The 22783-nt window shown below is 38.1% G+C and overlaps 1 protein-coding gene across 1 annotated transcript; it reads left to right on the plus strand.

Moving 5' to 3' along the window:
• Positions 1-3990: 3990 nt before the first annotated feature.
• LOC107722140 (collagen alpha-2(I) chain-like) lies at positions 3991-22107 on the plus strand. Its single transcript, XM_016530373.1, has 51 exons — positions 3991-4027; positions 4454-4606; positions 6287-6288; positions 7356-7391; positions 7654-7737; positions 8213-8269; positions 8578-8622; positions 8816-8869; positions 8963-9016; positions 9124-9177; positions 9281-9334; positions 9791-9844; positions 10210-10254; positions 10400-10498; positions 10595-10648; positions 10890-10988; positions 11074-11118; positions 11589-11687; positions 12284-12337; positions 12447-12554; positions 12932-12985; positions 13191-13289; positions 13453-13506; positions 13633-13731; positions 13822-13875; positions 13977-14030; positions 14134-14187; positions 14604-14657; positions 14772-14816; positions 14915-15013; positions 15093-15200; positions 15298-15351; positions 15445-15498; positions 16692-16745; positions 16902-16955; positions 17093-17200; positions 17387-17440; positions 17538-17591; positions 17710-17871; positions 17972-18079; positions 18172-18279; positions 18369-18422; positions 18598-18705; positions 18812-18865; positions 18963-19070; positions 19215-19268; positions 19363-19470; positions 19655-19901; positions 20019-20203; positions 20329-20571; positions 20804-22107. The coding sequence occupies exons 2-51, from the start codon at positions 4537-4539 to the stop codon at positions 20948-20950; spliced, it is 4059 nt and encodes a 1352-aa protein (XP_016385859.1). The 5' UTR covers positions 3991-4027; positions 4454-4536; the 3' UTR covers positions 20951-22107.
• Positions 22108-22783: the final 676 nt, after the last annotated feature.

Below are 22783 nucleotides of genomic sequence, written 5' to 3' on the forward strand. Positions count from 1 at the left end.
CCGGACTTTACTGCACTGAAAAATCTAAAATAACATGTTTCATATCAACCTAAATTTTTCAATGCAACAAGTCTAATAGCCTACATATTTTTTTTTTAAATCACAAAATAAACAAAATGCTCAAGTTGTCTCTTTGCCCTCTTCCTCTATAGTTTTATAGTTCCTCTGCATTGTTTACACTTGGTTTTCACACTTGTGTCTGACTGCATTAGATACATGCTGTGACAGCCACACTGGTATGATAGTCTTGTACTGATCATGTTGCAGCTAGCTGGCAGGTGGACAGTGGATAAACTCAAACATGAGGCTTTTTGTGGTCCATGTACCTCCTCTGCTCTGCCTCTGGATGTGGAGAAATCTGAGACGCAGAAACTGGGTTGAGCATGCAGCCAATCACACGATGCCTGAGCTAAGCACATCTGGAATCCAACAACATACAGCGCTAGCAAACCCTTCGCAGTCTGGAGACCTCAGTGGAAAAAGGAGAGTTCTGCAAAATGGCCGACAATAAAAGCTGAGCAACATCTGAAAAGCAACATCACAATAGAGAACTCAAATATCAATGTCATTAAAGTGAATGGTGCACGAACAAACAAAGTTAACTAAGCCTTTATCCTGTTTCAGAAACATTTCACATCTTGCAAGATTCTTTTATGAGTATGAATTATTGTTATATATCATTTTACTGCAAAATAGGCATATGACAACGTGTACAGCACAATGCTAAGACCAAGCAGAGCTATGCAAAATGGCCATATAATATCATTATTATGATGATTATTATTGCTTTATTGTTCTTATGCTTACTTTATTATTATTACTTTTATTATTATTTTATTTTATTATTACTTTTTTATTTATTATTATATTATTGTAAGTTGCTTTGGATAAAAGCGTCTGCTAAATGTCTAAATGTAATGTAAATGTATTATTATTATTATTATTATTACCTTTCATAAAGCTCAACATAACAACAGTTGCATAGATACTCAAATTTCTTAAATTAGGTGCTTTTACTAGTAAGCAAGTTGACTGGTAAAAGTTGACCTGTGGTTTTACTTTCTATTTAGGTAAAAAGTCATTTAAGCAATAATGCTTTTAAAGTGAGAGTTTTCAGAACATTTTACTTCTCACAATATCATTGTTATGAGTCACTGTTATGAATAAGGTCATTTATGCAGTCAGCAAATGCATGTATATATTTTTTTCCTTCTAATTCCTCCTCTGCTTCACTAATGTGTTCCCAACTCTTCATCTAGTCTCTCTTGAATCTGTTGAATTCCATGTTTGACTGAACATGCTGCAGTGCCTGACCATCTTTGAAACACATTTGCTCTCATACGCTCCTCCCCCTCATTGCTTTCTCTGCTTTAACTACAAGCGAGTTGCTTGGACATTCCAGCAATGACTAATATTTTTCTGGCGCAGAGAAGTGAAGCCCAATGGAAAAGAAATAGTGGCGCAGCCATTTTAAGAAAACTTGTTATGCAGCTTCTTTCAGCCTAATAAGTATACTGTATGTAAACAATACACCTTAATTGCCACAATCCTTTCTGGGTTTCAAGTAGATGTCAAACGTAGGCTATATGGACACTGTCGGTACAGATGTCATTAACACTAGTGACAATAATAGGTGTGAGTTACAGTGCGTGTTACAGTCCTGCTGAGGAGTCTAATTAAGCACTCATAGTCTATGAACTTTCCCATCCTGTCCAATTAACCATTTAAACAGTGGGTGGGCTGTAACAGACCTCAGGAGTTTATTACACTGAAGAAAACAAACATGCTTGCACATCAATTATCATTACTGAGTTTCTATTTACACATGCTCAAATCCGTGCATGGCTGCTGGACACCTTTACTACAGGCTGATTTATGGTTAGGTTTTAGGAAAAGGGACAAGTAAGGTCCCAATATGGCATCCTTTTGTGATTTTAATAAATACAATCATACACACTGGCCTACAATACTCTGAGGTGCAAATAATATAGTACTCTATACCATAAATAGCATCTAACATTATTTAAACTCATGCTATTTGCATTGTAGCATCTGCTCATTCATTATAAAGTGCCAAGTGCGTTTATGTGTGCATGTGTGAGCCTCAGTTGCCATGTTTTCATCAACATAATAGTGCTACTTGCAGTTTACTGACAACAGAACATTACTGTAAACTGCACAGAAATATCCCGTAGCCAACAACAACTGATGCTTTTAATCAGTGTGGGATCCCTCTTTAGCGCTGGAACATACAGCCAGTTAAAAAAACACAATTTTTAATAATTAAAAGCTTGAAAGCATATGCATTTTACTCATTTTTTTTACAGTGTTCCTATTGGTAGTAATTTTAGATTGGAAGAAAATTTAGATTGAATTAGACTGAAACACACACACTGGTAGACACATAAATGTGTGTTTTAGGGAACATGCCATAGGGTTTGTGCGCTTTCAAGCTCCACATTCTGCAGAGGACTAAGTGGTGGATTCTGGCTTCAGACATGTCTGGTCCTGTGGCCAGAGCTGCACTGAGGAAGGCAGGATCTGAAATTAGATCTCATATAGACTGGTCTTGGTCTTCTGTCTAAAAGTGAGCTGAAATAAAGGTCTACAGCAAAATTGTCTCTCTAAAGAGTTTGAACATTGAAGAAAAAAGCCTGAGGCTAGCCAGTTAGTCATCAATGTATGGGTAAATGACAAATAAGAATGATAAAAAAAAGAGAAATCCTTACTTTAAAAAATCTATTCTAACATAATGTACAAACATATTAGACAAAACCTGACTTTTCATAAAAATGTCAAAAGTCATTTTTAAGTCATGAGGGTCTAAAGGGGTTGTCACTGTTTTTCTTGTCACATGACAACAAAATGGCTTCCTGCATGTCAGTTATGCCACACTGACTTTTTCACACTGATTTGCAAGAGAAATGTTTATTTTATTATTTGCAATATTTTAACAAATTGCTCCACTGCTTATTTTCTTAATAAATAATAACTAAACAATAGATCAATCCCAAATGTCAAACAATGTAATATTTCTTACTTTTTCTCTCTATTTTCCCAACAATTTCAGTATTTTATTTATTATTGTCCTATTATAACTGTTTTTACTTTTTTTTAAATGTCTGGACAGTTACAGGACCCAGACTTATATTATTAAGCCCCACAAAATTATCATGACTTAAAAACATTCATCACTGAAGAATAGTCATTTTTGTCTGAATTCCATGAATGTGATTCTAAATAACGTAATAGATCCAGGGGGAAGAGATCGTCACGTCATTGACCCATATAACAGTACACTGTATGGTTTAGTAGATAGCATTACTTTAGACAGTCAAAATTAATTGCAGACTCTGTCAGTCTGCATAGTTAGTGTACCCATAAAAAGAAAAAAATGTGAGGATTTCAGTGTGGTATCTGTATGGCTAAGGAAATTAATTTAATGCATAATAAAAGACAAAAAGATGCCACAGTTCCGTTCAAACACATGCGCGTATTGGCGACCTGATCATACAGTGATGCGCGTTTTTACATTTCAAGTCGAAGTGCCAAAGACTGATTTGTTACGCCAGCATATAGCGAGTATTCTTCAGTTAGATATACTGTATCTCCCGTGAATCCGGGGTCAGAAACGCATTGTGAAGATGCGTCAAATGCGCAAAACGTGCCATAAGTATCCGCTGGACGCGCTCGGACCCATCCTATCCACATGAGCTATAAGCGCCATTGAAAGCCTGAGAAAAACGGTAAGCTTTTCTCTTATAAAGCTCGACCATGTCCACGTCCTCAAAAGAATGGATCTAATTAAAACGTTGTACTCGTCATCATTGTCAGAGCATTGCCAAAGTCTGAGAGAGAGAGGCAGGGATGAGGGCAGTGCTAGGATGAGAGTCATATAGAGTCTCTCTCTCCCATTGGTTTGGGGGCTCAGTCTGGACACGCAGTCAAGGGAACCTCCTGCCATATAAATAGGGCTGGTTGGTCTTTATTATTCTAGCATCACGGCAGCAGGTTCCTGCTAAGTTTGGTGTTTATATCACAACTGTATGCCTGCTTGAAGTAGTTAAACCAGGGCACTGCAGCACAAGGAGTCTGCATGTCGGTTTAGACATGCTCAGCTTTGTGGATACCCGGATTCTGTTGCTGCTTGCAGTGACTTCGTACCTAGCACAAAAACAATTTAATAGCATTATCTAGACATTTTGCTTCAACTGATGATATCATGTATTTTAGCATGGTTGACCAATATATTGATCAATAAGCATCCAGGATTGGAACTACCCATTAATTAAAATGAATGAATGAATGAATGAATGTAAAAAAGATACAGTCAAATGATACAATATAGATTTATTATCCTTTTACAAAAATAATAATATAATATAATATAATATATAAATTACTACAGTTACCCCAAATGTATAAAGTGCCAAAAACTTTCTGTCTGAGTTTGGTGTTTATATCACAACTGTATGCCTGCTTGAAGTAGTTAAACCAGGGCACTGCAGCACAAGGAGTCTGCATGTCGGTTTAGACATGCTCAGCTTTGTGGATACCCGGATTCTGTTGCTGCTTGCAGTGACTTCGTACCTAGCATCATGTCAATGTAAGTTTGAAATATGCTTTTTTTTTTTTTTTTTGTCTAACCAAGGATCCTAAGGCTTTTTCTTTCTTCTACTGGATTTCCTCGCTTGCTTGGTTGAACCTTGCTGGGAAATTACCTCAAGGAAAGCTAGAACTACATCTGAAGAATTGAGGCGTTTCCTTTTGGCTTGCCCCTGTAAAATCCAGCGGATCTTTTTAATGGATTCTTCGTGGTCTTGGATATTTTCATCTGTTGCGACTGCGAAACGGAAACATATGGCATAGTTATTAAAAACTATTAGCAAAAAAAGTACAAAAATATAGACAAATTACGGACAGCTGGTTAAATGTCTTTAAAAGTAGATTTTTAAAGTCTAGGTTAGGGCGCTGTACCTCATCATTGTCCTAGACTCCAGGAGTGTTTTTTTAATTATGGGGGTCTGTAAAATCTGCCCCCTGCTGGCTAAAGTATGTAACATAATTTTTAAGCAACATCCTATAAAATTGTTAATAATCTGATTTAAATGAACTGTTTTAAGTATAAATAATAAAGTTACTATAAATAATACCTAAATGTAAAACAAAAAACGTATTCCCTATCATAGGCCTATCATAAATTTGATTTTATGCCTCTAAAACATAAATACGTTTTAGAACAAACTGATTTGATAAAACAGACTTTAATTTTTTTAGCTGCTTTTAGAAAACAGAAAATTGGCATTTAATGTGGCATTAGGTCATCACCCAGTAGTCAAGTACGCCACCTGGTGGAGAATAAGTGACATGACACGTAGCTGCTCCTACCGGATGAAATCTATTTAGTTCGAGTGGGAGTCATACCTGGCATGGCAACGGGAAGGCCTAAACATGTAAACAATTACTGATGACCTCTACAGGGTTAGTAGTACCTGATAACCAATGCCTGTGACTCACTTGCTATAATAAATCAATTTAAATAAATAAATAAATTCATCTTAGGACAGTACTAAATTATATATACTATGCAAAAGTATATATTTAAAACTATATAATCAAAAGATTGCATATTTGTTCATGCACTTGTAAGAAATTATATTTTGAGAAAAAAAATTACTATGATTTTTCACACTTTAATTAGACTCAATAAAGTAATTCAAACAAATAAAAAGTTTTAGTAAATTTAATAAATTAAGTACATTAATAAGTATATTAATTAGGATTTCGAGATAATACTTTTAGCCAATGCACTATACTACAGTTTTGTACATCATCTATTCTTACAGATGCTCAATCATAAAATCAAATTTAACCCCGTTATTAATCTAGGCACACTTTATTGTTTTACAGCAAGACATGGATGTAAATGCACAAAATTTAATCCAGGCCTACTAAAATCTGATCTTCTTATTTTGGCAACAATGCAAAAAAAAAAAAAACTAAGACAATGCCTGTGCATAATTTTTCTTTTTAACTCATGAATTTTTGCATGTAAGGGGACTGTATTTAGCATAAACTTTGATGTTTTTTTTCTGTTCAGATTCTTCTGAAATGTTTTAGACTGAGTGAATAGTAGCCTAGAATAATAAAGAGTAGACTTTTTGTGTTATTTTAGAACTGTTACCATATTTCAACATGTGGAGTGCATAACTAATCGATCACCTCTGTCTCTCTCCCCTTCTCTCTCTTTCTGTTTTCTTCCTCCACCCCCATCTTCATCATACAGCGGTCAGTACACTCGCATGAAGTTATTTCAATTGTATTAATAGAGATATTTACCTTATCTGATCCCAAATCTCCAAATGGATGATGATATTCGGTGAGAAGATCCTTTGGTCAATCTCAAATATTCCAGAGCATTTCGGATTATCAGAATTTCTGGGGTTTTTCCTTCTTGCCTGTGATGGGAAGGAGGAAAGCACCATTGGCTCAAGCAAATGTCAGTGAAACTAGAGACCACCCTATCCTGCCTACCAGACAACCTGGGCACAAAGGATCTTTTTAGATGGCCTGCTGAAGAGGTGGACTCAAAGTAACAAAATCAACATGCCGCAGAAATTCCTCCAGCCTGGTGGATTTTGCCCAGCAGTTCCCTCAAGTGGACATGCATAGCATAGATTATTAAAATTGGCATAAATATTGAATGTTATTTGGGATTGAATCAAATTGCTCACCTGAATATCACATAACAGTATTGATCACTAACAACAGAAGGTGCTTAAAGGAACGTAATGAGAAACATCAAATGTTTGGAAAAAAATTGGGACAGGCTCAATGTCCTGTTCTTGGGATGTAAACTAGGCCTCTGAGCTCCTTAAAGTACCTTGGTTGAATGTGGCATCACATGACTGGTGCATTGCTACCTTCATTAATATCTAATTAAGTTGCAGGCATGACGTTAGTGGTAGTTACTGATACATACTGCACTGTGCATGTTATAATTGTTTTGCAAGATTAATTGGCATGTTTGTAGTTTTAAGAATACAATAAATGCTTTTGATATGAGCTATTGCACATCAAATGACATAAGAATCTTAGAAAGGTGGAATAAATAAATCCTGTATTTATTTATTCACTTTTCTATGTGCAATTATATGAAGATAAGCATTGGTTCTAATGTTCATGTTTATGACTGTGGCATATGTAAATGTGACTTAAATCTGAAAAACATCAGTTTTTTGTTTTGCTATAACCCTGAGCATGCATATAAAAAAGCAAGTGGTCTTCATATGAAGGAGTATTAATGTACTGTTGGACTTTAAAACAGTTGTCTGGTTATACTTTTCTGTAAATAGGGCCCCAGGGGACCAAAAGGACCCAGAGGTGAGAGGGTAAGTTTATCCCGTAACTTTTCAGCATTATAGTCATATTTAATATAGGCCAAATAGATTATTATAAGGTGTTTAACTTAATCATCATCTATAATAACATGGATAGGAAAAAGCTATTCAGTATATTTTTGGTATCAGTTTCAGGTTCACTAGATTAGCATGGTGGATAGTTTACATCAACACAGCAGATTCATCTCACGTTTTAAAACATTAGAACAATCACAGCTAGCTTAATTGTGTTATTTGTTCTTGTTCTCCACAGGGTCCTAAAGGACCAGATGGAAAACCCGGCAGACCTGGACTTCCTGGGCCTCCCGGCCCCCCTGGCCCCCCTGGTCTTGGTGGAGTAAGTTTCACACAGAAAATCTTTTCCAGAGACCTAAACTTGTTTATTACATAGCGATTCAGTGATTAAAGCTTGTGGGTAGTTATATTTGAATCTCACGATCCTCCCATTACCCTTTGACCCAGTCATATTTAACATTTGACCTTTAACCTTTGCCCTGAACCTTGGCCTCAAAATGGCTTCCAAAAGTGTGAGCTGTATTTATTTTCAATACAAGTCTAGAAACAGTTTCATAATTTTAGTATGAAAGAAGAAACATTTAGAGAATGTTTTGTGTCAATAAAATGCTCAAATAACTTAAGCTTTACATTTCTTTCTGAATGTTTTTAATGATATTGGAATATTAAGTTAATATTAAAATATTGTATTATTGAAATAAAATAAATCAATAATTATTGAAATAAAACAATTTATTATCATTGCTCAATATGTTTTATTTATTTATGCTAAATATGTTGCTTAATTTCTTCTGTAGAACTTTGCTGCTCAATATGATGGCGCTAAAGGACTTGACCCTGGCCCTGGCCCTATGGTGAGTTCATGTGATTTAATATCAGCTTCTTTTCGGTTCACTTTCATTTCAGTTGATGTGAATCCTCTCTGCTATTAAATATATTAATATCACATTTATATTAAGAGTATATTAAAAACTTGAACAGTTTACTACTCAAGTATGATGACCTCCCAAACTGATTTTTCATGCCAAAATGTGTTACTATTAATGTTGCAATGTCGTGCAAATGAAATACTGGACCTTTTATTTTATTTAATCATAATATGTAAACTACTGCTGATCATATTGAGTCCTCAGGCCACTCATTTTTACTTTCACTTTTTCAGGGTTTGATAGGACCTAGAGGCCCATCTGGACCTCCCGGTGCCCCTGTGAGTATTTGTTTAAAAATTGATTGAAGTATTGATACCTTTTCAATAAAATTTGTAAATAAAAATGTTTAGAATTAGTGATTTAGAGTAAATTATTATTTTGATAATCAATCATTTAATTAAATATTATTCTGAGTGTTTATGGCTCTAAAAAATAAATGTAACATTTACTCCTTTTTCTGTGAATATATAGGGACCTCAAGGATTCCAAGGACATGCTGGTGAGCCTGGAGAGCCCGGACAGGCTGTAAGTACTCTTGGTCAACACAGGTTTTTCACACAGTTTGGAAATGACCTTTAAACTTTAATGTTGATTTCTCTCTCTATCATCTCATTACAGGGAGCTGTTGGTTCTCGTGGACCTCCTGGACCTTCTGGCAAAAATGGTGAAGATGTGAGTGCTATAATACCATATACTAAAACTGAGCTTCTAACTCAACCATGCATTGCCCCATTTATTCACGCTGTGTCTTGACATCCTCTTTTATATTCTTCTCAAAGGGTAACAATGGCAGACCTGGAAAACCTGGAGACAGAGGAACCCCTGGAGCACAGGTAAGGGCATCAAAATGTACATTTTTGTTTAAATCAAGCATGTTTGTATTTACCTCAGTAATATTTCTTACAAGGAACTTCGTCTTTGCTCTTTCTTCTACAGGGTGCCCGTGGTTTCCCCGGAACTCCTGGACTTCCTGGCATGAAGGGACACAGAGTAAGTGCTTAGTGTTGAGGACTGATGAGAAGCCATTGTTGGGGAGGCACAGTGGCTCGGTGGTTAGCATTGTTGTCTCACAGCAAGAAGGTCCCCAGTTCGAGCCCCGGCAAGGACAGGAGGCCTTTCTGTGTGGAGTTTGCATGTTCTCCCTGTGTCTGTGTGGGTTTATGCCGGGTGCTCCGGTTTCCTCCCACAGCCCAGAGACATGCAGGTCAGGTTGATTGAACATTCTAAATTGTCCCCGGACGTGTATGGATCGACTTGTGCATGGATTAACTGGTTCTCACCATGAATGTAGCCATAGATGCTGGATTGGCGTTAAGAAACAAAAGACATTGTTAACTTTTAGCTATTAATTCCAAAAAACAACATTTCTCATAGAAGATGAGACTTAACATGTCGTTTCAATTGCTTACATCTAAGAAACCATGATCTTAATTTCTTGTTCCTCAGGGTTACACCGGTCTTGATGGACGCAAAGGAGAGCCTGGTGCCGCTGGTCTTAAGGTAGTAATCAAAGGTTTAACATCCTAAAACATCTCAGACTATAAAGAAATGCACCTGCCACTTTAAAAAATACATATAACAACATAGTTTAGTGTAATCGAAGTGCAATTCAAAAGACCAACTTTCATGTATGCATGAAAGAAACTGCACTTGCTGATGCTTTACATAAATATTCTGACTTGTGAAGTTGCATTATGTGTATTAAGGTGCTATACAAATAAAACACATTATTATTACTATTATTTCTGATATTATTATTACTCATAAAGTACAGCACACTTACCACATTTTATAGTGCATTACATGAATCAAGTCAAATATATCTTGTCATATTTTAAAGGCTTATGTTTGTCTTTTTTCAACAGGGTGAGAATGGTGCTGCTGGATCAAATGGAACCCCCGGACAGAGAGTAAGTCAAACATTAAAATTTATGAAAATCTTCAGTGTATATCTCAATTCTGCCTCCAGCACAAATTACTGAATTACTGGCCTTGAATACATACCTACTTCAACTCTTTTTATTGAGTACATATCTCATTCCTCTTTTTGCACAGGGTGGTCGTGGTCTTCCTGGTGAGAGAGGTCGTGTTGGCCCTTCTGGCCCAGCTGGTGCTCGCGGTGCTGATGGCAACACTGGTCCTGCTGGCCCTGCTGTGAGTGGACTAGAGGCCCTTTGACTTCTCTGTCTCATAAAATGTGCCTTATGGCATAGTCCTAATGTAGACGTAACACATTTTCTCTCCTCTTAGGGTCCTTTGGGAGCAGCTGGTCCTCCCGGTTTCCCTGGTGCCCCTGGACCTAAGGTATGAGTGACAGGTGGAGAAATCAAAACTGAATAAACTCAACTAAATTTGACATCTGCCTGGCACCTCTGCATAAAACAATGTGCCAGAAGATTAATAGACATGCTAATATAAGCCAATTCTGCCAGTACATATCATTTGATTAGATCTCATTCTCTACACATACAATACCTTTCCTTAATTCATCATAACAACCTTCTCTCTTTTACCATCAGAACTTTACTGTGTCTATATTTGACAGGGAGAAATTGGAACCGCTGGCCCCACTGGCCCATCTGGACCTCAGGGACAAAGAGGAGAGCCAGGCCAGAACGGTGCTGTGGGCCCAGTCGGACCCCCTGTAAGTGCATTTTAAATATTTGCAGATAAATTCATCTGATTTTCCTGAAGAAAAAAAAAATATCTCTCTCTTTGTACTTTTACAGGGTAACCCTGGTGCTAATGGTATCAACGGTGCTAAGGGAGCAGCTGTGAGTTTGAATATTATTCATACTAATTAATTGAACTAAATATGTTGTGCTAATCATTTTAAAGTACAATTGCATTGGAATTAGAGGAAATAATTGCCTAATAGTTGTGAAACAAATCATGTCAGAAGTATTTTTGCTGTATTTTTAATACTTTTTTATATATATTTATTTTGGATTTTGATATATTTATTCTTTTTATTTTAACTTTTTTTCTTTTCTTTTATTTATTTTCATTTTTAAACAGCAATTACTATACATTGCAATCACAAATCACAATCAACTAGCTGAAGTGTCAAAATTCATTTTAAAACAGATCACTTTACAATTACTCTATCATCTTAACTGACTTACTGAAAGCTGTATGCTTTACCTTAAAGTAACATTTCTATGAATTCAATGTTTGTGTGAAAGCATATGTTCTTTGTTTTTTTTTGTTTTTTTTCAAATGTATTTTTTGGTGTATTCCACAGGGCACCCCTGGTGTTGCTGGTGCCCCTGGTTTCCCTGGCCCTAGAGGCGGCCCTGGCCCCCAGGGACCTTCTGGAGCCTCTGGTCCAAGAGGTCTTGCTGTGAGTACCATCTGATTGGTCTTAGCTGCCATTTTGGGGTTTTTGGCTGAAAGAACAAATAGGCTGGAAAGTTTTATAGAAAACGTTACTTTAACAGATTCATTATCAGAAAGGCTGACATCAGAAAATCAGATTTGAGTGAAGTAATCCAGGTTTAATTAGATGTCATTTAAACTAACACCACACTTAGACAATGAGTGCAATTGCACAACAGTCATGATATGGGAGTATTTTTCAGTCAAATTTAAATTACATATAAGTTTTAGTTCTATACAGTTGTTTTAGTTAAACAATATCTTAAAAAATATTTTGAGTCTAGATTTTAATCAGAAGTAGGCTAACACCAGCTGAGGGAGAAACTTTAATTATGTATTTTACAGAAAAAGGAAGTATGCTATTCTATTAAATTCTATTATGTTATTTTATTAAATTATTCCAAGCAAAACATAATTTTATATTTTGTTTTATTTTTCATTTTGGTGCATGACTCTATTTATGTGATTATATTCTTTTTTTATTCTTACATTTTTAATAGGGAATTTCAGATATGTACATGTTATAAAATGGTCTAACCTTTGAACTGTTTCAATGCTCAGGGTGACCCTGGACCCGTTGGAGTGAAGGGAGATGCTGGTGTCAAGGGTGAGCCTGTGAGTATACACACTGTCTGCCAGTCATCTTAACAATTTATAAAGCATATAGTCTGTGCTATGGCTGAATGTCCTTGTTTACTTCCTTCTTTGTCTTTTTCCTGTACAGGGTAGTGCTGGTCCTCAGGGACCCAGTGGTCCTTCTGGTGAAGAGGGCAAGAGAGGCTCAACTGGTGAGCAGGGATCAACTGGACCCGCTGGACTGCGTGGACCTAGAGTAAGTTTGATCTTAATAATAAAATGTTAATTTTAATATGTTAGGGGCATCTCCATTTTAATTGTAAGTGTCAGAGAGAGAATGGAAACTTGATTTATAAGAGTACTACAGGGACAAAAATAAAACAATACAAATGTATGATCACCACATTTAGTTGGTTAGTGGGCCAAGGATTTAAAAGAAAAAATACAACAGTACAGAATATTGAAAAAAGTAAAAATCCAGTAGACTATGTGAGAGGTCTTCCTGTAAGAATAATGCTAAATATTTATAAAGCTTGATACAATGGTTAATTTTCTGCATGAAATATATATGTATTTGGTTATGTTTTTTATTATTTATTTTCGTTAATCTATGTATATTCATGTTTCTTGCAGGGAGCTGCTGGTACTCGTGGTCTGCCTGGTCTGGCTGGCAGATCGGGCCCAATGGTAAGATTCAAGTGATATTAAAAGAACTGTTCTGTATTTAAACAAGCTATGGGGTGTATATAGAATGGGACAGTGGTTTAGCTGCTTTGGATAAAAAAATATGTATACATATACAATATATGATAGTTTTCCTGCCAAATCCATGCAATTATACATTGTTCTGATGCTTTATTTAAGACTCTGATCTATGAATCTTGTACCGTAGGGCATGCCTGGTGCCCGTGGTGCTACTGGTTCCCCTGGAGCCCGTGGACCTCCTGGAGATGCCGGTCGTGCTGGTGAGCCTGGTCTTGTTGGAGCTAGAGTGAGTATCAGCCTCTTACTACTTTATACCTGTCCAGTCCATTATGACAAAATCACAAAGCAAGAAACATGTTAAATTTCTCCTATTTTACAAGTATGCATTGAGATCAGTCATTCTTGACATGTGACCATATGAACAAGACCATAACTTCATATCTTTTCAGGGTCTCCCTGGTAGCCCCGGCAGTTCTGGACCCCCTGGAAAGGAAGGGCCTTCTGTGAGTACAATCACCGTTTTTATATTCATACTATACACATAGTTGGAGGTACCCAGAAAAGTATTACTAATCCATGAGCATTGTGCTTTGTGCACACTCATCACCACTTTATATGCTGTTCTCTAGGGTCTTGCTGGTCAAGATGGCCGCACTGGCCCCCCTGGCCCAACTGGACCCAGAGGCCAGCCCGGTAATATTGGATTCCCCGGTCCAAAGGGACCTTCTGTAAGTACTGACTGTATTTTTCACATTTCATCTTTAGATATTCAAAATATAATAACGTATCAATGAGCTTATCAATGAACCTTCTTGTAGGGCGAGTCTGGCAAGCCTGGTGAGAAGGGACCTACTGGCCCCAGTGGACTGAGAGTGAGTATTTCAGAGACAGAAATATCTGTTATAAACATTCATCAGTAGAAGCGAGTTATTAGTTATTGAGCTGCTCTGATTGCGTTCCTCTTTTCCTTTAGGGTCTTCCTGGTCCAGATGGTAACAATGGCCCTTCTGGTCCCGTCGGACTTGCTGTAAGTAGGCCATCTGATATTTTCTAAAAAGACTATCTATGTGGATTAGTACATGACCTTTCACTGTTTCTCAGTGGTAACAGATTGTTGTCTTATAATTTAGGGTGCTCCAGGTGAGAAGGGAGAGCAGGGAGCGTCTGGTGCTCCTGGTTTCCAGGTCAGTGTCATACTTTTACAAGCCTTCTTTCAAGATTATACAGTCTTCATTCAAGCTTGAAGTGTGAAGTTAAATATAAGAAGGGCTTCCTGACCGTCTTGGAACCCCATAAGTAGGGCTCAAGTACCAAATGTGGCCACAAATTATTTCCTTTAATCAATACAGTGGGTGAAAATGGGCTAATCAAGTAGCTCAAGATTATTTGTCTTTCAAAAGCTTTGACAGTTCGGGGGCAGTTGTATTGTGAAGAAATCCAGACAAAATAGTAAAATCACAAGATACTCCATGGTTGTATCCATGGTTGGGAATCACTGTCAAATAGAATAAGATAAATTTGTACTAGTCTTGTATGAATTCTTCCTGTTTATGTAGTGTTTGAATATTAAAAACTTGTGTTTCCTGCTCAATCCTAACAGGGTCTTCCTGGCCCCGCTGGACCTGTTGGTGAGGCCGGCAAGCCCGGAGATAGAGTAAGTTTTCATGGCTCAGATGCTATGCAGCTTATGCAGTTTTTGGTTCACTTGCATAATACTGGATGCATAATGTCATGCAAATCATTACAAATATTTCTTATCTCTCAACAGGGTATCCCTGGAGATCAAGGTGTATCAGGACCTGCTGGTGTGAAGGTGACTTACCTTTCTCTGATTTCTTGTGCTGTGTTTATTCTCACATGAGAAGAAATGAGCCTATCTTACGGTTCTTCTGTCCTTTTATTACTATTTAGGGAGAGCGTGGTAACCCTGGACCCGCTGGTGCTGCTGGCGCTCAGGGACCCATTGGTGCTCGTGGACCTGCTGGTACTCCTGGCCCTGATGGAAACAAGGTATGTACACATGTCACTGCACATGTCATCTAGACAGATCATTTTTATGAGTGTAACTGACAAAATCTGTATTCTTCAGGGAGAGCCTGGTGCAGTTGGAGTTGCTGGTGCCCCTGGACACCAGGGAGCTGGTGGTATGCCCGGTGAGCGTGGTGGCGCTGGAACTCCTGGACCTAAAGGAGAGAAGGTATGTTTTGGAGCAATGCTCTTCTCACTCTATAGTGAATATGTTGCCAAATCTGTATGTCACTTACAGCTGACTAAAACATTTCTCTTATACACAGGGTGAGCTTGGATACAGAGGCCTGGAGGGCAATGTTGGAAGAGATGGTGCCCGTGTAAGTATACCCAGTACCTTTATCTAATTTCATACAAAATTACACAAATGTTTTGTAGCCGTGATTTTATGGTACTTCTTCCTCAATTTACAGGGTGCTCCTGGACCCAGTGGACCCCCTGGACCCGCTGGTGCTAATGGTGACAAGGTAAAGAGCATTCTCTCAACTGCTATGTCAGATCAATGCAAAGAATTGTTGCTATCACTCTAAATCATTGAAATATTTACACCAGTCCAAAGGGTTTTTCTTTTTATTCCTTATGGATCTTGCGTGATGAATCACACATTGTAATCATAATGTCAAAAGTGACATCATAAAAGAGGATTTGAAATGATTGAGAGCAAGATCACACTGCCATTCATTTAATGGAACACCACTAACAGAATGTATTAAGATTCTTACCTTCTCAAAGGGTGAGTAAATTGCGTCCTTGGTCCATTGCTTGAAGAAGAAACTCTGATGACAACTGTCAGAATCACTGCTGCCCTCTGCTGGAAAATTAAAACAATATTCCGTTATTCAAAAATGCTAGGGTCAAGTTAAAGCCATCACATGATTTGATTCCTTTTCAGTATTTTTATTTTTTATTTGATTATCATCTACAGTAAATATTTATAAATATTTATAAACAACAATCAAACATTGCTACATTCATTTAAATTTGGTTCAAATCATATTTTTAAACCTTCAGTGACAGACACATTTTCATTTCTAAAAAAAATAAACTATTCTGTTTTTCTTTTTTTTTTTTGCAATGTCACTTCAGTGTAAATACAGTAGGTTGGAATTTATGAAATTTTCTAAAACAATTTAATTCAACATGCGCTATAAGTGAGTTTTATTTACCCATGACTTATAAAATGATTAAATCATTATCCTCTAATCTAAATCATTAAATTGCACTATATAAAGCATTGCCCATGTTCATTAAATCCTAAATGTGGTGACTTTGAACAGTGAAAACAACTGAAATGCTAATGCATTGATTTAAAACAGGAAATCCAATGTTCTTCTAATTTTTTATGACAAAATATATTAAATTTGAAATACAAATTTCAAAATGCTAAATACAAACTTCAGCATGCTAAGGTAAGATGTTTAAGGAATGTCATACAAGGAAAGGTGTTTAAATGGGCCACATTTAACTTGAACAGTGTGAATGTGTCCGAACTGTTCTGAGGGATCTCCAAAATGATTTACAGGTGCTTCCTTCAGACTTTTTGCAGCCAAAAAGAAAGTGATAACCTACAAATAATTAACTTGGAAGACTGGCAAAAGCACTTACTTCAGGTAGCTGTAAAGATCATTCTGATCAAACCTATCTCTGTGTTCTCTTCCAGGGTGAGACTGGCTCTTTCGGCCCTGCTGGACCTGCTGGTCCTCGTGGTGCTCCTGTGAGTATTATAATCAGTTCTTTACTACACACTGATACAATAATTATTTAATTATTTAAGGATTGCCCGATATTAAGGAACTAAAAAAAGAACTGCACAAACTATAATTCACTTCAGAAACCAGCATTCATACTCAAATCTTGACATGTATTTTAGGGCGAACGTGGTGAGTCTGGCCCTGCTGGACCTTCTGGATTTGCTGGACCCCCTGTAAGTCCATGTGAATTCTCCTGAAGTCAGCTTCTTTGTGATTCATATATTCAATTTTAGACTTCCAAATCGGCTGTTTTAAAAAACTTTGAACACATATGCACTAAAAACTGACAGGGACACAATGTGTCTTGTAGGGTGCTGATGGCCAGACTGGACCAAGAGGTGAGAAAGGACCTGCTGGTGGAAAGGGTGATGTTGGACCCCACGGCCCTGCTGGTCCTGCTGGCAATACTGGACCCCTCGTAAGTTTGAGACTACATTTAATAAAAACTCATTTATTGTTGAAGAAACATCTTAATGAGAATTTACTTATCAAAAGTATTGTAGTTTTGACATTCACCTCATGTCTCAGTCAAGGATATATTGGATAATACATCCAATGTATCTTTATGATTTTGAACTTTTTACAATTTCTTGTGCATCTTTAGGGTCCTACTGGTCCTGCTGGCCCACCTGGTGCCCGTGGTGACTCCGGTCCATCTGTAAGTATGATTTTATGGATTTATGTATTCATTTATTTTGCTTGTTTAGTTGTGTGACATTTCCTACATGACTCATGAATTTCTGGCTATATTCTAGGGTCTGACTGGTTTCCCTGGTGCTGCTGGCAGAGTTGGACCTCCTGGTCCTGCTGTGAGTAATATTAGATAACTTTAAATGGAGTTGTCCGGACCTAATGCTTCATGCTAGCACATTTCAGGATATATCTTTATAGTCTCACATATAATCTGATTTTCTTCCCACCAATTAGGGTATTGTTGGACCTGCTGGTCCCACTGGTGCTCCTGGAAAGGATGGCCCACGTGGTTCTCGTGGTGATGTTGGCCCTGCTGGTCCCCCAGGAGAGAATGGACTGATTGGACCACCTGGTCTGGCTGGAGAGAAGGGATCTTCTGGAGAGGCTGGCACACCTGTAAGTACTAGCTGAACACGTCAGATCATGTTAATAGCAAAGTATTACGTAGTATATATTACGTCTCATGATAAACTTTTTTTTTTTTTTTTTTAATCAGGGAGCACCTGGACCTGCTGGGCCTCAGGGTCAGCTGGGATCTCTGGGATTCAATGGTCTTCCTGGCTCCAGAGGTGACCGTGGTCTTCCTGGTGGCCCCGGTGCTGTTGTAAGTGCACTGACCCCCTGATTGTGTCCAAACTGGTCAAAGTTAACTTGCTACAGGGTAAATCTTAATCAGTTTTTTTGTGTGTTCTTTAGGGTGAGTCTGGAAGAGTTGGCCCTGCTGGTGCCCCTGGTCCCCGTGGGCCCCTTGGCAACATTGGCATGCCTGGTATGACTGGTCCTCAGGGAGAGGCTGGACGTGAGGTGAGTATCAATTGTACTTCATTTTAAGACACACAATTTGTATTTTTGTTTTTTCATACAATATTCACATAGGCCTCTGTGTTTTCTAGGGAAGCTCTGGTAATGATGGACCTCCTGGCCGTCCTGGTGCTTCTGGCCTTAAGGTATATAGCCCAGAAGTATATAGACTTCTGACTAAGCATTTCTTTATATTTGACCATCACTAACTTTATCCTAAGACTGTAGTGTTGTAATAAATCCTAAAGTTTCAATTACCAAACCAGATTGTGTTACATATAAATGAAAAAAGTAACTGAAATGGACTATTTCAACTACCAGGGAGACCGTGGTGAGCCTGGTTCCCCTGGACCCGCTGGATCTGTCGGTGCTCCTGGACCCAATGGACCATCAGGCGCTGCTGGCAGACCCGGAAACCGTGGTGAATCTGTACGTGTTACTGAACTAAGCCACAGCATTTACTAAATTATGGATAGAAATTAACTAGACTACCACACATGTAATCAATCCATTCTCTCATTTCCACTCCCTTTAGGGACCTTCTGGATCTGCTGGCCCTGTTGGATCTGCTGGAGCAAGAGGTGCACCTGTAAGTGTGTCAGACATCATCTTTATTAAAGGCATTTTAATTGAAGGACCCAGTCAATGGCTTCTATGGATATTTCTTACTTTCCTTAAATAAACAGGGCCCTTCTGGACCTCGTGGTGAGAAAGGTGTTGCTGGAGACAAAGGAGAAAGGGGCATGAAGGGACTTCGTGGACATCCTGGTCTGCAGGGAATGCCTGGAACCAATGTAAGTGGCACAACTTTAATAATAAGCTTCAACGTCTTTTTCCTGTGAAAACAGTTTGAACAGTTTGTTTAGTTCTCATACAGATTAGTAAAATGATTCAGCATAAAAGATTGCAGAACAAGAACAAATGACACTGTGTTACAGGGTCCTTCTGGTGACAGCGGCCCTGCTGGTGTGGCTGGTCCTGCTGGTCCAAGAGTAAGTAACTTTCTCATTCATAAGACTTATCACACAGGATTTTGTAATAAACGTGTGGAAGTGTTCATAATGGTTGTCTGCATTTTGTCTTTAGGGCCCAGCTGGTCCTAATGGCCCCCCTGGTAAGGACGGCTCAAATGGCATGCCTGGTGCTATTGGACCCTCTGGACACCGTGGTCCTCCTGGGCATGTTGGACCTTCTGTAAGTAAACATACATTTGAGAATTACTCTTGACACAGATGGAAAGAAAACAGAAAATATATATTGTAAAATAAAATATAGAAAAAACTGTATCTTACCTTGAGATGGAATGTAGAGAAGACAATGTGACAAGACACCCAGTTGAACACAATGTGTGGTTAATATGTAATGTGTTTAACTCTAGGGTCCTCCTGGATCTCCTGGTCTTCCCGGACCCCCTGGTGCAGCTGGTGGTGGATATGACACATCTGGAGGCTATGATGAGTACAGAGCTGACCAGGCCTCTCTCAGGGCTAAGGATTATGAGGTGGATGCCACCATCAAGTCCTTGAACACTCAGATTGAGAATCTGCTTTCCCCTGAGGGCTCAAAGAAGAACCCTGCCCGTACTTGCCGTGACATCAGGCTCAGCCACCCTGAATGGAGCAGTGGTAAGTGACCAAAGCAGTTTGAGGTCTTTCTTCTTCCAATAGAGTTAACCCATCTTCCAATAGTTCTTACTTCCTATGACTTTCCCTAATGATCTGTATTGTTTTCTTCCCCTGTAGGATTCTACTGGATCGACCCCAACCAGGGCTGCACCGTGGATGCCATCAAGGCCTACTGCGACTTCTCTACTGGCCAGACCTGCATCCACCCCCACCCAGAGAGCATTCCACGCAAAAACTGGTACAGAAGCTCCCAGGAGAAGAAACACATTTGGTTCGGCGAGACCATCAATGGTGGTACTGAGGTAAGTTGAAGAATTTCACAAAAGTTGGAGACGTCAGAAAGGACCAAATTAAATACTGTACTGACTGTTCAAGATTTATCAAGAGAAATCAGTCTGAAGGTTGTCTTCTTCCATTCCCTTTTCAGTTCGGTTACAATGATGAGACCCTGAGCCCACAGTCCATGGCTACTCAGCTGGCCTTCATGCGTTTGCTGGCCAACCAGGCAGTCCAGAACATCACCTATCACTGCAAGAACAGCATCGCCTACATGGATGCCGAGAATGGAAACCTGAAGAAGGCTGTGTTGCTGCAGGGCTCCAATGATGTGGAGCTCAGGGCGGAGGGCAACAGCCGCTTCACTTTCAGCGTCCTAGAAGATGGCTGCAGTGTAAGTTCTCTTTTTACACTTTGATTAAACAGACAAAATCTTCATCCAGTTAGCACGATATGCACAAAATAAGAGGTTAAGCGTTTACAGTCACAGAGGATAGTGTTCAACATGCATATGAGATAGACTCACAATTACATGAGTTTACACCTTAGCATGTTTATGACAGTTTGATGTTTCTCAAAAAAAGAAGTCACTTAACATGTTTTATCTTTTTGTTGCATCCCTGCAGAGACACACTGGCCAGTGGAGCAAGACAGTCATTGAATACAGAACAAATAAACCATCTCGCCTTCCCATCCTCGACATTGCACCTTTGGACATTGGTGGCGCAGATCAAGAGTTTGGTTTGGACATTGGCCCAGTCTGTTTCAAATAAATAGACTCATGATAAATTAAACGAGAGAAAGAAAGAAAACAGAAAAATCTCTGCCCTTCTGTCTGTGTTTTTTATACTGAATGCTGATTTTTTTCTGCAAATCCACTTGCTTAAGCTGGGCTCTATCGGAGAGGACCAATGGACTGAACGGAGCATTGCGCAATGCAAATTAATACAGCAGCCCAAAGAGACACGGGATAACACCATGTTATGGGACATGTCATCATTTTGTAAAAATTAAAGAAGTGTAATAAAAACAATGAAAGTATACATCACTTTGTGGTCTTTGTATATCTTCCAAAGAGGATGTTTAAAACCACAATTTCCGTAAGGTTTAAACTACCTCATGTGTAAAGGAAAATATTAATCAACATCCTAGTTGTCACTAGTTGGTACTAAGGCTTCAAGTTCTGTCCTGTTTCAAAGGTGCTCCAATACTAGAAGCAGTGATATTATATGGTGCTATACATGCAGCTGTGGAGGAAACCACTGTTACTGTATTACTTTGTATTGTTTCTTAGGAATATTGCACAGGTCCCCCTGATAACCCCATTTTTAAGCAGGTGGAATATTCCTAAACCTGATGTTTGTCTGGTTTTTACTTTTTGTTTTGTTTGTTTTTGTTTTCTCCGAGTTTTGTTCAGATTTTTTTGTTTTGTTTTGTTCAGGCATTACATTCTTTTACACCCCCAGTGTTAATACTGACAGCACAATTCGTCCATTTTAAAGGGTTGCAGAGGCCTCTCTCTCAAAACAAACCACAAAGTTTATTGTACCTATTTTGTATATGTGAGATGTTTAAATAAATTGTGAAAAGTTCTGAAAATAAAGCATGTCCAATGTTCCGAAACACATTATTCCATGAGTTAAGTGCTTTAATGTTGGGAAAAAGATGTTTGACTTAAATGGCCATTTTGAATGTCTGCCTGATTTTTAATTCATAAATTCACAAGCAAACAACTTCAATGTGTTTATTTTCAAATCATGAAATGGGTTTTCTATTTTATGCAAAGAATGGGTGTTTTATTTCTTAGCAAATAATACTTTGAGTCTGTTGCCAAATAGAGTTCATTTTTCTCTGTTTATAGTTATGACATGCTTTTCAGATGGCAAAATCTTTCTCACTTTTGAATCAAATAAAAAGGAAGTCACTGCAACTTGGCATGTTTGTATTTGTAGAGAATCCAAACATGTATATTTTTACACAGAAACGATAGCATTAAATGCTACACATTGTGTGTGTGTCCAATCTTTCTGATGTTTAACCAACATCCCCACTACTAACCAGGCAGCATAATTTATCACAGGGATCCACATTTAATATGGGTCCCTTTACAATTAACTAAAATTGATTTCTTTTTAAATATCTCTCTCTAAACTATTTGGAGGCAGGGGCGTCATGCACTCATTATTTCTGAGGGGGCACAAGTGGGGGGGGAGGGTGCTCGTCATTGACACACAGCAGCCACAATAGCACTGTATAACTTATATAGGTTTGTTTTATTTATTTTTTTCCTTTTTATTCGAAATATTCCCAAACGTGTTAACTATATAATGAAATATCTCGATTCTCAAATATGTTTAAGTAAATGCATTTTGCACCTTTATAGATTATGTTAGTTGATATATAATAGGGTGACCATATTTTAGTTTTCCAAAAAGAGGACAGTGTGGGGCGGGGTTTGTGGGCGGGGGAAGGAGGCAGGGTTTCGCCTAACACGGTATATGTAGCAAGGTTTTTGTTTGTTTGTTTTGTTTTTAGAATAAATAAAAAGAAAACAAGTAGAAAGAATAGAGAAAGAGAACGCTAGTGTTAGAGGCTATTCTTTCAAC

Source organism: Sinocyclocheilus rhinocerous, unplaced genomic scaffold, assembly GCF_001515625.1.
Source record: "Sinocyclocheilus rhinocerous isolate Xijiao unplaced genomic scaffold, SAMN03320098_v1.1 scaffold781, whole genome shotgun sequence".
NCBI classification, from domain to species: Eukaryota; Metazoa; Chordata; class Actinopteri; order Cypriniformes; family Cyprinidae; genus Sinocyclocheilus; species Sinocyclocheilus rhinocerous.